Source organism: Apus apus, chromosome 7 (assembly GCF_020740795.1).
Source record: "Apus apus isolate bApuApu2 chromosome 7, bApuApu2.pri.cur, whole genome shotgun sequence".
Taxonomy (NCBI): domain Eukaryota; kingdom Metazoa; phylum Chordata; class Aves; order Apodiformes; family Apodidae; genus Apus; species Apus apus.
Window position 1 is genome coordinate 12982793 of NC_067288.1, and position 15958 is coordinate 12998750.

Sequence of the window (15958 nt, forward strand, 5' to 3'; positions counted from 1 at the left end):
CTCTCGCTGAGATGTATACATGATGCCCCAAGTTCCGTCTCAGCTTTCCTGCCAGAACTGTACTGCATCCTCATCAATCATAACATGATAGCAAAGTTCCTTCCATGATTCACAGGATCAGGAAAAACCTGTTAGTCATTGCAAAAATGTCAGCTAAGTCAGGATGATAGTTTAATTCCTTGCAAGTTGATTATAGAAAAGTAATTTCAGAAGAGTTTTGTCAATCATTTGGTTTCTGTTATTTAGTTTAAATCTTTTCAACTACTATTTCAACTACTTTTATGTCTATGAAACTAAAATCTAACAGGTTGCATGCAGTGCTCTTACATGTGTCCCCATTCTGGTAGCCAATACAAAGAGGAAAGTATTAGTTTTATTTCAAGGATTTTAAAGTAGATGAGAACTCTAGGAAAAATCAAAATGTATTTTAAAGATCCTTTCTAAAATTTAGTGCTGAGTTAAAATTGGTTTGAATCTCTTACACAATGTTGAAGTGCTGAGTTAAAATTCATAGGGGCTGATTCTCGTGAATTGTGCTATCCAGATCTATATATAACCAGGCTCTGAGAATGTAAGTGGCTCAGACTTGCAATCGCTGCTCATGTAGAAGACCCTTTGGCTTCAGTACGACTTTTGCATAGGAAAAGATAAAATCACGATCAAAAGAACGTTAATGTTCAAGAACTCAGATTATCACAGTAGAAGTGTTATCAACTGGTTGTTATTATTGGAATGTAAACCACAATATTCACATAGATACTGAAACTTGCACCTTCCCTGTACCCTTTTATCTGTGTCTTGAAATTGGTTAGTGCCAGCTGGAGAACTGGTACTTTGAAAATTATAGTGCTATTTAAATATAAAGCCATAGTACTTTTTAAATACCTTCCCAAATAGAACTGGTATAATCTCCTTGAAATTCTCACCCTAAGTACACACACTACTAATCATTGTTTATTGTATCTAAACATTCTTAATCCTAATAAAAAAAGAAAATGCTGCAGGTAGGTGCAACAACATACGTCAATACTTGTAATTCACCACCAGCAGAAATTTTAAATACATGCTTCAAGGGAGTCATGTGATTCTCCTCTTAATTATTTAATTTAGCAATAAAAATCTTTTTTATTATATAGAAATGTAAATATAACTTAGGTCTTACTCGACTCCCCTATGTTGATCCTTTGTGCAAGAATTTTAACAGGTCTTTAAATAGGATTGTAATTAAAAGATTTTTCTTCTTCATTTTTGGAGAAATACTTTTGTCCACTTAAAAGAGAAGCATCTATTCTCCCTTCCTCCTAGAAGTATATAGTAGTCTTGATTTACGTATAGCTATCTGGAGGAAAATATTTTAATGATGGTTCACAATTTATGGATGGATTTTTACAAAACAGACTCTAGAAACAGCTAGAAATACATTGATTATATGGCTTCTCTATGAGAAAATAGTAATTAAAATTATACCACAGATTCTATCAGGACATGTTAATATTTAGGCAATAAGTGAGCTTGGTACAGGTGTCCAGAGTTGTTGACAGGAGATTTGTTAATCCATATGGTATGGTCTCTTGAATAAATAGTTACCTCCTTCTTTCAATTGTGAAATTACATGCTTAATTAACACACATTAAAATTCCTGTGTTAGAGTTTCTGTTTGTTTGCTTCATTTCTATACAATGATTGTAAAATCCTAGATGTTGTGGCTTTAAAGAACCCATTTTCTCATTGTTTGCTGTTTCTGTCAGGATTTTTTTTACAATTGTGAGACTATCTGCAGTTCTCTCCTGTTTTTTTACCTAGAGGAGCTAATTCTGTGGGATTGTGTGTCTTGGCTTTTAGTTCATCCCTTTAGGAACCTGTGCTACTGATGTTGCCCTGCTGCATTCTTACAGTATTTTGTTTAGCAATTAGAAAACAGTATTAGAGAAAAAAACATAGAAATGTCTCTAACGATGAGTTTTGAAAAGCTTTATTAATTTAGTCTCCTCTGAAAGTGTTAGAAGAGAATCCATTTGTATTCTCTTTTAAGCACAACTCTTCTAGTGACTCTCCCAAACTTGCTACTGCAAGTGTGTCATATAATTCTTTCTCTTTCTTGGATCTTCCCTAATTTATTTTTTTTTACTGAGTTTTATCTAAGTTGGTTCCTGCCAGGTTTTCTTAGACGCATACTTTTCAAACTGCCTTTTCCTTCCCTTTTTGTGGGACCATTCAATAGTCCTTAGGAATTGCTGATCCTTTATTTGGTCAGTTAATTTCATTCCACGACAAGTTTTGATCACTAACTTGATTATGGTATTCCTTAACAGCTGAAAAAGGAGTAATGTTTTTAGATGTCTATAAAATAATCTAAGATAAGTTGTTAAAATCTAAGCCCACCAGAGTCCCAAGGAAAAGTATTATAAACTGCACCAGTATATTTTAATTATTTTGCATTATTTTTCAACTTTTGTTTATGTACACAGGTCCTCAGAAACCATGCCACAGAAATTACACTTTAGGATATAGATCAAAAGCTGTAATCCATGTAGATACTGTATCTATCCATTTACTCTTATTCCATTCTGTTCCCTTCAAATCATTAGTGTTACAGCATTTTGCAGTGTGATAGAATCCAGTCTCATCACATAAGCCTCTGCTCTGGGTTATTCTCCAGAAATACCTTTTCAATATTTTAGAGACTGAGTTACAGATACAGAGTTTAGGTTTTTCGATAAAGCTCATCAGGTATTTCATTGAAGCCACATAAGTAATGCTTTGTTGACACAAAGGTACAACTTGTAGGAGAGTAAAACTGAGTTTTTACACAGTTTCATGACAGTTCTGTCTAGCACCTAAGGGATTATCTGTGCTGTATCACTTGTCAAGAAGTGGTAGATAGAAAATTTCTGAAGAGCTTGCTACTAGGTGTTCTTACTTTGGTTTTTTTTCTGCCATGCTTTATTCCTATTTCTAATTTTCTTTGTTAATTGAATAATGTATTTTCCTCCTCTTTTTTTCTTCTGATACACTTCATATGCTGTTTGTTTCCAAACACTGGGAGAGCTTTCTCTTCAACTAAAGAGGTTGTACTTGTTTCTGAAAAAAACAAGAACAACAAAACCAACAAACCAAACTCCACAACCAAAGCCTGAGAAATCTGTTGATCAGCTTCATATTTCTTTTTCACAGAAGTATAGGGTGTTTAAACAGGATTTGCTGTTCTTTTGGCCTCTCACTGAAAAGAATTAATGTTTTGAGAAAATTATTAAACATTTTTCTCATCAGTCAGCCAAAGTAGCCATTCATCTATATCTCAAAACACTAAGATCTAAGAATCACATACAGCCATCACAGATCCAAACATGAGACTGAATACAGATACAACTTTCTCTTAAGAACTGTAAGTCTACTTCTCTTCTATGAGCATTGCTTTTTTACCACAATGCAGTTTGACAGGAGAAATTTAATCGTGTCCTATTGCTTACACCTTTATCAGAATACTGATAACGTGTGCTCACACTGAACTGTAGCAAGAAATTTTTCAAATGTCCTTCAGATTTTTTTCCTTTCTCTTCTCTCTCTCGCTTGCTTCCCTGTCTCTCCCAGAGAAACTGATGCGAAGCTGATGAGAATTTGGATTTGCTCTGAAAGCATGTTTTGTTCAAAGACTAATTTTAACCTTGTGATAAAGATTACTTTTTGTGTTCTGTTGAATGTTATGTCTAGTAATTGTTTGTAAAGGCAAAGTGCTGTAGGACATAATACAATTTTTAAATTATCTTTTGTAATTACAATACAAATGACTTTGCATTCTAATGTCTAGAAAACAAGCAAATGTGTCAAAAACAAGAAAAAAAAATTTTTTAATTGTAAAGCTTTGTGGCTTTGTATTATGGAAAGGATTTTTACAAAAAAGCTGTTCAGCTGAAAGAAATTCTAAACAAAGACCAAAACTTCATTTTCTCAATATGTAACCCAACTAGAAAATACATATCTGTACATTTGACATAAACATTATAGTTAATCTTTTTTTTTTTTTGTACTTTTATTCTTATTTTGTATTGCTTTTGTCTTGTATTTTTATCTCCTGGTTTATTAGTTCTAGTGTGTGATGTTTGGTGTAGGGGTTTGGCCTAGATGACCTTTAGACGTCCCTTCCAACCCAAGACATTTTATTATTAGTTTTTGGAGATTTAGTTTATAAAATTAAGCTTCTAGTTAACTCAACGTGTAGGACTTAACAGAGACTGGGAGACTGCTGTTGTCCTAAGCAAGGGCAGCAGACCATTTTTACTTGACTTGGAATGAGCATTGAATTGCCCCAAAATTATTCTAGGGTAAAGAGAGCAACAGTTTTGTAGTTTTTTGTACTCTAGGAAGATTATGTAAAGAGCTTGAGATTTTGCTGTCTTGGTCATAAATTACTGATAGTGATGGCCTACTGTCTGAAAATTGTAGTAGTAAGAAAGTTGGTGTGCTGAGCAAGCAGCAATGACAATAGCTTAGGTAGAAATTAAGTTCAATGTCTGTAAATGTTTAAGTTTCTCATGCATTCTCATAGTCAAATCTTAAGGCACTAATGTGACGATATAGAAAAGCATCAAATACATGGTAACTAAACCTCTAACTTGTCATTTGTCTTCCACACAATATGAGTGCTTCAGCAGTTTTTCTCCAAAATCTTGACACACTGCTTTTTCCCTTATGGGGCTGCAGTCTTCTGTGCTAACTTATTGATTGGGAAAGCTAGCTTACTTGCTGGAGCTGTAGTGTTAAATTGGTTTAATAAACACAACTGGGATAGTTTAATGTTGTAAAAACATTTATGAACTAATAGTCTATTTTAAAAAATTAGTTTGTATAACTCAGCTTATTCAGCCTAGAAATAGAGTAGAATATTAAGGAAGATTTACAAACACTGTTTGTATTCCAGACTTTCAGGATATAAGGTACGTACAGATTTGGGTACTTACGTCTTTGCAAACATGTGACAAGCAACCATCAAAAGACAGATAAGAATATTTTTTAAAGTATCTTTTTCCCCTCTATAACCTACTAGATATTGTACATAAAAGCTGAAGAAGTGTAATTTATAAGGATCAGCAAGGATCTTTTTCAAGATCTGTTCTGTACTAGTGGAGAGATCAGAACACTTACGCTTTAAATCTTCAAGATGAACAGTCCTCGAAGACTGATGAAATAATAGATTTTTAAATTCAGTTCTTACTTTGGCAAGAGAACTTGAAAAATAATTATTTTACCTCATTTTATCATTATGTGCTATCTGTCTTCAAAAGAAGGAAAACAAAGAAAAGGAAAGAGAGGGCTAGGTCTAGTCTTTATTCACAAAAGCAAAGAAAAAAAAAAAAAAAGAGGTGTCTTTATGGTACTTAATTTCTCATATCTGGTGATGGAGACATTAGAGGAGTTTCCACATGGTGGGATGTTCTGAGATAAGTTTTCCTGTCAAGGTGGCTTCAGTTTTAAGAAAGGCTTCTGTATGCCCTGAGGGTAAGAGAAGGAGAGATCGAGGAAGTGACTTGGAGGTTTTGTACTCATATGGGAAAAATAATGTCTGGCCTATTGCCTCACTAAAATAAAATGCTAAATTCAACAAGTGATATTATGTGCAATGTAACAGTGGTTTGTACACTGGGAGGTGCCTGTGGCTACATCAGACCTCTTTGGGCGGAAGTCATAAGCAAGTTTACTTGCCTTGCTCCATAAGCCAGTGGGTCTCACTATATGTTGTAAAAATCCTATTCTAGCAGATAAGGCCATCATGGAAATTAACTATCTGTGAGGTTGTACCTGATGGAATGGTTTTGTGTTTGTTCAGGTCCTTGCTGTGGATTTCCTTCTTGTTAAAAGGAGCCTGACAAGCTAAGCTGCAAAAAATTTTGGGGTTGGGGAAATTCAGGAGAGCAAGTCAGTGTTTTGGGCCTCAGAAAAGGGGCTTTATCGAGATGTCACATGTCTCAACTCAGATGGAGAAGTGGAGTTGAGAAGCAACTTGTAAAAGATGTATAGGAACAGTGTTGTGTGAAGTGGTATTGTTGGTTTAGATTCCCCTTGCCTTTTGTGGATGGTTAAAACTCCAGAAGGGGTGATACTAGACACAGTCTGGCTAGACAGCTGAGTCACAGCAGAGGCAAATCTTCACAAGACCTTGAGTGAGAGTTGGCAGGAAATTACAAAGACATAAGTCTGTGATGCCATTCATATCTATGAGGGTGTGCAAACAGCAGTGATCTACATTTCCAGAAAGCTTTAACTACTGCAATATTAGGCAGAAAAGGGCAACGTCTCCTTCTCCTCTGTATTTTTACATAGGTGAAATTGTATCTAAGTTCTACTGTAATTAGCAGAAACTGTAGGGAAAACTGAATCTTGATGTTACGATTCTAATTTAGAAACTAAACTCCAGAAACATTTCCCACATACTGGGTTTTTAAATCTCTAGAGTAATTTCAATACATCTTTGAAAATCTGAGGAAAAAGGAGTACATCATCATTTGCTTAAATACCTGCATTTTTCAGCTACCGTGTTCTGTTCAAGTAAAGGAGGTAGTATATTGAATACAGTAAAACAGAAACTTAGGTTTGGCCTTCTTTTACATTGCAATTTACTGTCTGCTAAATTTATACTGTTCTGAGATACTTTGCTAAAATTACCTTAATAGGTATTTCTTTAGAGCTCTTCTTCATAGAGAGGCCAGTGTTGCTGCCTTGGTGTTATATAAATCTGCTCATTGTATAAGTATTTTTTCTCATATTAATGAGAAGAAGCTGACAAAGGTCACTAATTCCTATCTGCTTACGTAAGTTAAAGACAAGAAAAGCTTAATTTGAAGTATGCAGTGACTTTCATTGCCTTTGGGGGCCAATGCTGCAAGACAAGTCTTTGTCTCATAGAAGCCTCTCAGAGTGAAGAAAACACTTTAACACATGCTACAGTGTGATTAAATGTATTTTTGAAATCCAAAAATCTTATTTGAAACCTTAATTGTGCTGCAGATATTTAAAAGGCAGAATACCTGTGCTTTCAGGAGTGAATGCTTGTACAAGTTAGCATATTGATTAGAGGTACAGTAAGTTAGTTTTCTTTCGATATCCTAAATATAAATGCTTATGTGTTCTCTTAAACAACTTTGTTATTGCAACTGTTCATTAAAATACAATTGGCTGTATTATTTTGGGGAAAATGGGAAAAAAAAAGAATGCTTCAAGCTCTGCAAATCAATAGAAACACATCAGAGTTTTTATATGAAAAGTCATATGTATTTATCCTTTTGGAACTTTTTATTATATTTGCTTAATAGGTCTTCATTACTTGAATAGTCATCATGCTGTGGCACACCTTCTGGGAGACTGTTTTTATATATTCCTGCAACTGACCTCTGTATACAATGGTTTTGTCCAAACTTTTTTTTTTTTAGTTTCTAGTAGATGTGATTATGAGATAAAAATGTGAACCTGGTTAATGAAGAGCTGTCTTCTTGATTCCCATAAAACAACTCAGAGAGAGAGGTGAATGGCTTGATGCATTTCTATGGGTCATTAACTTCCACACCTACAGATGACAACATTAATATTCACTATTTGAATTATTTTTCTGCTGATTAGTTTAGGAGAAAAACACAATGAATGTGCTTATTGCATGATCCAACACTGGGCTGAACACCCCTTTGCATCCCTTAAAATTCAAAATGTCCCTGCTGCCCAAATGTAAAGGTCTCTCTCACACATTGAAAAGCATGGTTGTGCTTTTTAGAGCACAAAAATCTGTGGCAATTATTAACTACAAATGTGGATATTGTGAATTAAAACAACTTTTGGAGTGAACAGTAAAGTATAGGTTGATGAACTGATTTGCATCTCTATTTAAATTTATCTAACTAAAAAGTGCTGAGTGTTTGAGCTTTATCTTTAAGATATTATCTGAAACCTCCCAGCCTGTTAGATTTCAGTAGTTTCAAATTAAATTATCTGACTGCAGAGTTCAGAAATTATTAGAGTATTAGAGCAAATGGGGCCTGATCAATGCCTTGGGTCTTTTTTTTTTTAAATTATTTTTAGTGTGTTAATGAATTAATCAACGGGGACAGAAATATATGTGTAATGCAAATTAACTCAGTCTCAAGTTACCAGAATAATAGAATTGTTCATAAGCAGAAAAGGAGAATCCAGAAGCAGCAGGATATTGGCACTTTTATCCATGTAACACCACTTTCTTAGGTGATAGTCTGAGCTGGATATATTTGAGGAACTGATATTACTGTTTCTGCTCTGCTCTTCTGAGGAAAAGAATCAGCTTTTGAAGAAAAGAAACAATACAGTGACTGAAATATTTATGATTCACAGTACCCTTGATTCCATTTGTTGTCACTGTTTCTCTTTGTTTGCATTTACCTCCCCAAACCAAGTTATTTTTCCTGTAATCTTGTACTGAGTTCAGTTTTCCTAATCACCAAGTCTCCCTTAATTTGCAAGATTTCCTATAAAACAAATTAATTTTCTATGGACTATTCTGTTTACCTTTGTCAATGTTTTTTAGTCATTTTTTCCATGACTTTGTCTTTCATTGTGGTCAGATACAAGCTTTGCTCACCCTGACATGCTCTTTATTAAAAGTCTTCTCTCCTTGGTCTTCAGAGTACATAAAATCTTTGTGCTGTTTTTCCCAGGGATTGTTTGTTTCCATCACATGGCGAGATACCTGATTAATTTTGGAGTTTGGGGACATTCTCCTGTTCCTGTATGTGGGCCTCTACTTTCAACTGCATGTGGGAACCAGATCAACTCTTCAGTCAGCTCATCTCTCTTTAGCAGTCAGGGCTTTTTTTTAGAATCAGAAAAGGTTTCAGGTTCAAATGTTGAAGTCAAACTTCTTGCTCCAGTTCCATTTTGGCTATTTATGCATGCAACAATTTTTATTAATAATAACAGGCTTGTGTGCATAGATGGGTTAAATGGGAAAGCTGTGGTTTTGGAAAGAAAAGGAATGATGAGTGCTAGCATTTGGATGCACAATTCCTATAGACAGGGAAAATCAGTATTTGTTTACAACACCAGAAGGTGGTCTGTCGCTAACCCTGTGGGCTGGAGCTCTGTGGTTATTTCAGCTGCTCTGATCTTACCTGTTGTTTTGGAGACAGCAGTAACAAATAGCCAGCCACCAGAATCGCGCATCTTAGTGAAAGAACCTGTGGCATCATGTAAAATGCACCCCTGAGACTCGAAGGACATAAAGCTGGCTAAGCCCAGCCAATAGATCCTTTGCCTCTCTCCTTGTTTAGCTTTTGTAGCTATGGCAGGAGACTGAAGAGGAAGATGATGGGAAGGCAAGTTCTGTGTCAGTATTTCACACTCATCTCAAAAAGACAATTTTCGTTTCTGTCACTTGTGTGATTTTATTCTGTATGTACATAGACAGATTCCTTGAATCATCACATAAGTTATAAATTCCGTTTTGTTTCCATGAACTGTGAGTCGCCTTGTGTCTGGGACTGTCATGTGCTAACAAGAGACAGGAGACATGCCAGCGTGTCAGTCATTACAGACTCTAGCTTTCTCTGAGCAGGGAGAAGCAAATAAGAAATGGAATCTTAAACAAGGACAGTATATCCCTCTTGGGAGGAACCAAGACAAAGCAGCCAGGTGGTAGTATTTGGATTTCAAATCTGGGAAGGATTTTTTGGAAGGAGAAGCAGCTTGGTCAGGAAAGATGAAGTGATGCATTGACACAGAGGAGTAATCCACACAGGCAGTGGAAGGTACCATTCATAGAAGCAGCTGTCTGCTGGCAGGGGATGGGATGAGAAGGTCCCTGAACACCAAAGGGGATCTCACAGAATCTCAAGGAAAATTCAAGAGTGAGGAAACTTATGCGTGTTTACCGCTTCATGTGGCTTCGTGTATCTCTTATGGTCATTAAAGTGAAGAGGGGTTGCTTTTGAGACAGTTTGCAAAGTCTGTGCATTATCTGATTCAACTTTGTGGGATCGTGGAGAGATAAATTGTAAGTCAGATGGAGCTATGAGTGAGCTCTGGGAAAGAGTGAGTCAAAACTATGGGAATTTGGCAACGCTTGCAGGGTCTGAACAGGAGTCTCAGTTCTTAAAAGAGAGAAGTGATTGTCTGGAGACCCAAAACACATACAAAAACTTTAGAGTGTTTTCACATTCAAGCAAATGAAGTCTTTGTAAGTGTCCCACAAGAGGTATAATCTAGGTTGTAATACCTTAGTCTTTGAATTCCTACCTGTAATAAAATGAGAGAACATAACACACGGGTAGCAAGATAACAAGCAGTACTGTAGGTGGCTCCAAACATTGCCTGGCATATGCACCTACACAAGCTAGCCACAAAGCAGAAATCAAAGTACTTACATGTTATCATCATTTGCACTGAACCTAAGAACAATAATGCCCAACAACAGGCAGGCTGTTAGCTCAGTCTTAGTGCCATACTACTGTAGCTACAGAGCTTCTGGCTGGTTTGGAACATGTGAAAAGGAAGCTCATTTGGACAATGGTTAAAGTAATTTGTATCTGTTGGTAAATGACCATGTGCACCGTGTGCTTGCAGGTGTAAAGTCATACTGCTAGTGTTTAAGTAATTGGCTTTGTGTATTTTATCATCCTGGATGATGAGATAGTACTGGCCTGTGTACATGAGTAGTTTTCTGGGATGAAGTCAAAGCACAGGCTCCTCTGAAGCAATTTAAAAAGAGTGAAACACTCAAGGGGATAATGTGGAGCAAACTGATGTAAGTGGTTCTACTGCATAAATTGCAATTTTTGTAATTTGTTTTGGGAGTGAGGGGAGTGTACTTGGCTGTTTGGTTTTGATTTGCATAAATTCAGAACATGTTCTAAATTCTTTTTTTCTGAAAATATAGCTTCACTGTTGAGAGGAAGGTGAAGCTTTTGTAATGAAGGGAAAATATGATAATAGGAAAATTAAGGATTATTGGGATGTCTATGTTTCAGGTTTATTAGGCCTGAAAATAGATCAGCTGAGGAGATTACTTTGTATGATTTCTACATATGTAAATGGACATGTAATTATCAGGATAAAGTATTAGTGCATATTTTATGTATAATAAGTAATTCAATTTTATAAGCAAATTATTACCTCAAATTTACATACAATGTGAAGCAAAGTTCCTTTATCCTCTGTAACTGCAGCATTTGGCAGATTCAGGAATAAATAATCTTTTGTGGCAAGGGTATGCCTTATCAAACATATGCAGATCAGTGTTAATTAATGCTAATTAAGGTTTCCTGTCTATCTAGTTGGAAAAACGTCCAAATGTTATGAAATCCAGTTAGTATGCCTATTACCCTAATTGTTTTATATGGGATGATTCTTAATTAATATTATGTAAATTGACCTTAATTGCTATATACTAATGGAGGTTCATGTTATCTCACTAAAAATGGCAAGATGGTAAGGAGGGGTACTTAAATAATTCTGATACATTTGTAAATAAATGACCTTTACTCAAAATTATTTTTAATTGGAAATTGGCAAACGAAACATTTTGCCATCTATGTTTCTCTTTAGTTTTAAATAATGTCAGAATTTACAGATCTTTGTTAATATAGATGTGGTGACATTGCAGCTTAATTAAGACTACTAAATAAGTCAACATTTTGTGTGTTTACTGTATGTTTTAAAATTGTTTGCTAACCTCATGTTGACCTTCAGAAATGTCATCCTTTACAATATTTGTTTTAATTTTAGTGTATTTCGTTTTATTTTTTTGATTTTGATCTCTATTAATCATATAATTTTATTTGTGAAGTTTGGTACTCTGGTATGCCTTTGCTGGTGACTGGACCTGTGACCCTGACTCTTCATCGGAGAGCCTGGTGGGCAGCACCTCTTTGCACTTCACCTGTTAGTGTAGGACATGGGCTTTGATCATCTTTGAGGAGGAGGATAGTTCAGATGCACAGTGCTACATGACTGAAGCCTACATGGATTTTTATGCAGTCTTGTATGCCCACAACCCGACACAAAAGCTTTATTTAAATGATGTTTTGTATGGCAGTTTGTAGGTGCACAATATTGCCATTTTCTTAGTAGCTATCACACCTTTTCATGCACACAGAAAATATTTTTCTCCTCTGATGTAGAGAATCTAATTAGAGAATCTGCTCATTTAGAGAACTGGCCTATAATTGTCTTTTTTACTCCTAAGAATAGTACATTTTAGAAATATCTGATACTTTTAGGTTTTATTATGTCACAGACATCATTGGTATGTGCCTCACTTTAGAAAGTCAATCTGAAAGGTTTCACTGTTTTGCAGGATATTGTAACCAATGTTTCTCCGAGGATTGTGCGTGGAATTACTTCAGGCCCCACTTACGGCCCAGGCCAAGGCTCATTTCTGAACATCGAACTCATCAGTGAGAAAACAGCTGCCTATTGGTGTAGAAGTATTGCTGAACTGAAGGCTGACTTTCCAAACCATGTAAGTACCACTCAGTCATAGAGATGCAATGTATTTTGTTAGAATCTCCAGTCTATAGATCTGTGAAAACTCACCTATTTAATATTTATTAAAGAGAATGCCAATTGTTTTACTGATATATGAATATGTTATTAAAAACCAGAGAAGTCCACGCAAAAACCTTTGACAGAAAATTCTGTGAAGTTATTGTTGCACAAATAGAGGGTGGTCATGATTTTTTTTAGTTAAGCTGATGTTTGCATTCAAATAGATAATATGAAGGGAAGGAGTTGATTCCAGAGTGGATGCTTATCAGTTCTGCTGTGAATAATTTGGTATTTAAGAATATATTTAAAGATGCAACTTATAATAGTAATTTTCATTGTGAATTGAATTTTATTATAAAAGGAATCTTTGTTAATTTCATTCTTAATCCAAATATGAAAGCTGCTTGTAATATTTTTATAAGCAATTGGCTGATGTAGGAGGAAAAAAAAAAAGCAAATACTGACCTAAAGATGACTTCACTGCAAGGATAGTTTTATTAGAGCCTTCTTGGCTATGGGGAGCATCTGTTTAGAAGGTAGCAATCAGAGTTAGCTAGCATAAATGGTTTTCAGCTGCTGTTCTAGTGAATAAGAATGAGCTGCAAAGCAAAAATAGACTGAAGGGGAATCATCATCTCGTACAGTGCCAACAGAAGTCCCCCACAAACAAGGAAATATTTGCAAAATTTGTACTGCAAGGAAGAACCGAGATCTTGAAAGACGATGCCAAATGTAATATTTTAGTATTGCTATATTAGTATACTGAAATCTTATAAGTTACTTTTTGGCCTCCTTACTGAACACAAATGAATCTGAGCTGTTGTGTGACTCTAAGGAATGTATTTAGGATACCAGCTTGTCAGCTGTGACACTAAATCTGTGATTCAGATATCAGTGTTGGGATGTGCTGAATTGAGAAACGTCTTCTGCTAGAAATTAAGTAGTCTTGGACCCCCAAACTAAGCTGAAGACTCTTGTCATCTTAGTGTTTGTTCTGCTGCTTTGCAGAATGTTGCTGACAGTTTCTCTGACAGTTACTCAGCAGAGAGCAGCTTTTCAAGGCTCAAACTGTTAAGGATATATTTTTAACATTTTGTTCAGAACATCCCTGGGAGTAGCCATGCTAGAGAGCATGCAAGAACAGATCACTGGATCCCAGGCTGAAAATCAACTTCTGTAGCATTGGGGTTTTGGGTTTTAAATCTCCAGGAGTGGTGTAATTAGTTTTTTATATTATGCAGTTTTTTCTTGCAATAGAGGTATGAAATAGGGCAGGAAACTTTTGTTTGGGTTTGGTGTTTGGGATTTGTTTTTTTTGTTTGGGCTTTTTTGGTGTTTGGTTTGGTTTTTTATTTGTTTGTTTTGTTTTGTTTTTCATTTAGGTAATAAAACCAGATTTATTTTAGTTATTTAGTTCTCTGTGAGGACAGGAGGAAATGAGGAATTACAGAGCAAGAAAAATACAATTGAACAGGCATAAGGGAGTGCTTTGCTCCTGTAAATAAATTTGGTGCAGGAAAAGGCAAAGTTCAAAAAGATTTCCTAAAGTTAAAAGAGTAATAGAAATAGATTTGGATGGTTTACATACAAGTTTTATTAGTTTGCTGAAGTGATCCCTGAAGTGGGATCCTACAAATGAAGCTTGTGTAGGACCAGCTCTGGTTTAGTAGCAGGTTTCATCTACAGACTGGGAACAACATTTGTACTTTTATATGAACTTTTCCTTCTCTAAGTCTGCACCAATAGTAGCCCTTGTAATCTGGTTACTGAGGGGATCTGACCAGGATATCTAAAATTTAATTTAAAATTTAAGTAGATCTCTTCTGAAACACAAGAAACATTGCATGTAAAACTTCTTAAGATATAGAGGAATAATTAACTTCATGGGTTTACCATGAGGAAAAGGTCAAAGTTGGCTTTCTCACTCAATTTATTAGGAATAATTTATGTATTTTGGCAGGCATTATTATAGCTTTTATTTTTGTTGGGTATTCAGAGATTTGTGGGGTGTTGTGTTGAGTACATAGAATTTACATCTTGAGATGTTAGTCACTGATGATTCGGTTTGTGAAAGGTTATAGTTTGTTTTTCCATCTGGGTTTAAAATTTTAAATACCTGGGAATTCGGACTATCATTTGTAATACAGGTAATTTGTTGAGGTGAAAGGCAGAACTTTGATCTTCTTTGCAGTCATACTCAAAAGATCAAATTGTCAGCTAGCTGCTCTCCATAAATGCCTGCTTTTCCTAGGGCTAGTATAGATAGATACCTTTGCCTTTCTATCACAAAGAAATAATATACTCCAAATAGCTACTAAGATGTGCACTCACATAAGTCACTGACATCTTGACAAGCCACAACACCTAAAACTTGGAAGAAAACATTTCTAAACAATCAGGTAGGGCTTTGCCCCTGTGGATCTCACCTGGTACCAACAGCAAGCAGTGTATTGTGGACCTGAATGGGGAGAGTACATGCCATGTTTCCTCAGGCCTATCAGAGGACCCTCTCTGAAAGCTCAGACACTTTTCTATGTGGACTGTAAAGGAAAGAGGACAGGTGATGGAGTCACAAGCCAGGCTGCCCAGAAGCTTGCACACTCCATATCATGGAAGTGCCCAGAAGTGCACTTATCTGACTTCCAGATGCTCAAATGTCATTAAAAAACTCCAGAAGTTGTTACTGCTGCAGCTTAAACTTCCCAAAGCCATCCATCATGGATGCTTTGTAGGAGGTGAAAAAACCCACACAGCAGTTGTTAAATTCACCATATGGAAAAGATCCCTTTCACTACTGAAAACTGGCAGGTGGCCTAGTCCCTTAACATTAGAGGAAATCCTAGCTGGAGAGGGAGGACAAGGTTGCAGTAAGGCACTCATACTAGTTACCTTGCCCAGAAACTAAACCATTTGGCCCTAGCTACTGTGGAGTGCAAGAATGGCTGACTCTTCAATTTCCAATGACTACTGTGGCAGGAGAAGGGAAGAGGCCTCAGAGCACAGAGCAATACAACCACCTTCCCTTTTTCTCTTCATCCTTCACCACAAAGAAAGGAGAGGACAAAAAAAACAGAACAGAAAAATGCTTCCTAGAAAAGGGAGAGAAAAGGGCTGCCATGAGAGAAAAGCAGATACATTAAACAACATACGTCCTCAAATTCCAGGAGAGCTTTCACACTTCCTCAACCTCAGGATGTCCTCATTGCTGCTGACACTGGTTCAGCTCTTCATGAGCTAGCAGGATGCTAGCACAGCAGTTTCTATATGCAAGAGTTATATGAACCAAAACAGAGACTAGTAACAGAAATGTTTGTGTACTGGGTCTTTGAGATCACATTTTCTTATAAGGAAGGAAGTTTTCTGGGAAAGACTCTTCCACAAGGTATAAAAAATGCTCAAGCCTCATGTGACTTAAATAATAGAGATGGGACTGAGCCATAAATTATGGTGCTGTAAATTT

The 15958-nt window shown here is 36.0% G+C and overlaps 1 protein-coding gene across 2 annotated transcripts in view; it reads left to right on the forward strand.

Annotated features, from left to right (window-relative positions):
• DPYD (dihydropyrimidine dehydrogenase) overlaps window positions 1-15958 on the forward strand; it is a 335213-nt gene that overhangs the window by 197051 nt on the left and 122204 nt on the right. For both annotated transcript variants that reach the window (XM_051624784.1, XM_051624785.1), the window contains exon 14: window positions 12308-12472. In XM_051624784.1, the coding sequence (XP_051480744.1) occupies window positions 12308-12472 (165 nt within the window). The remainder of the gene's footprint in view (window positions 1-12307; window positions 12473-15958) is intronic.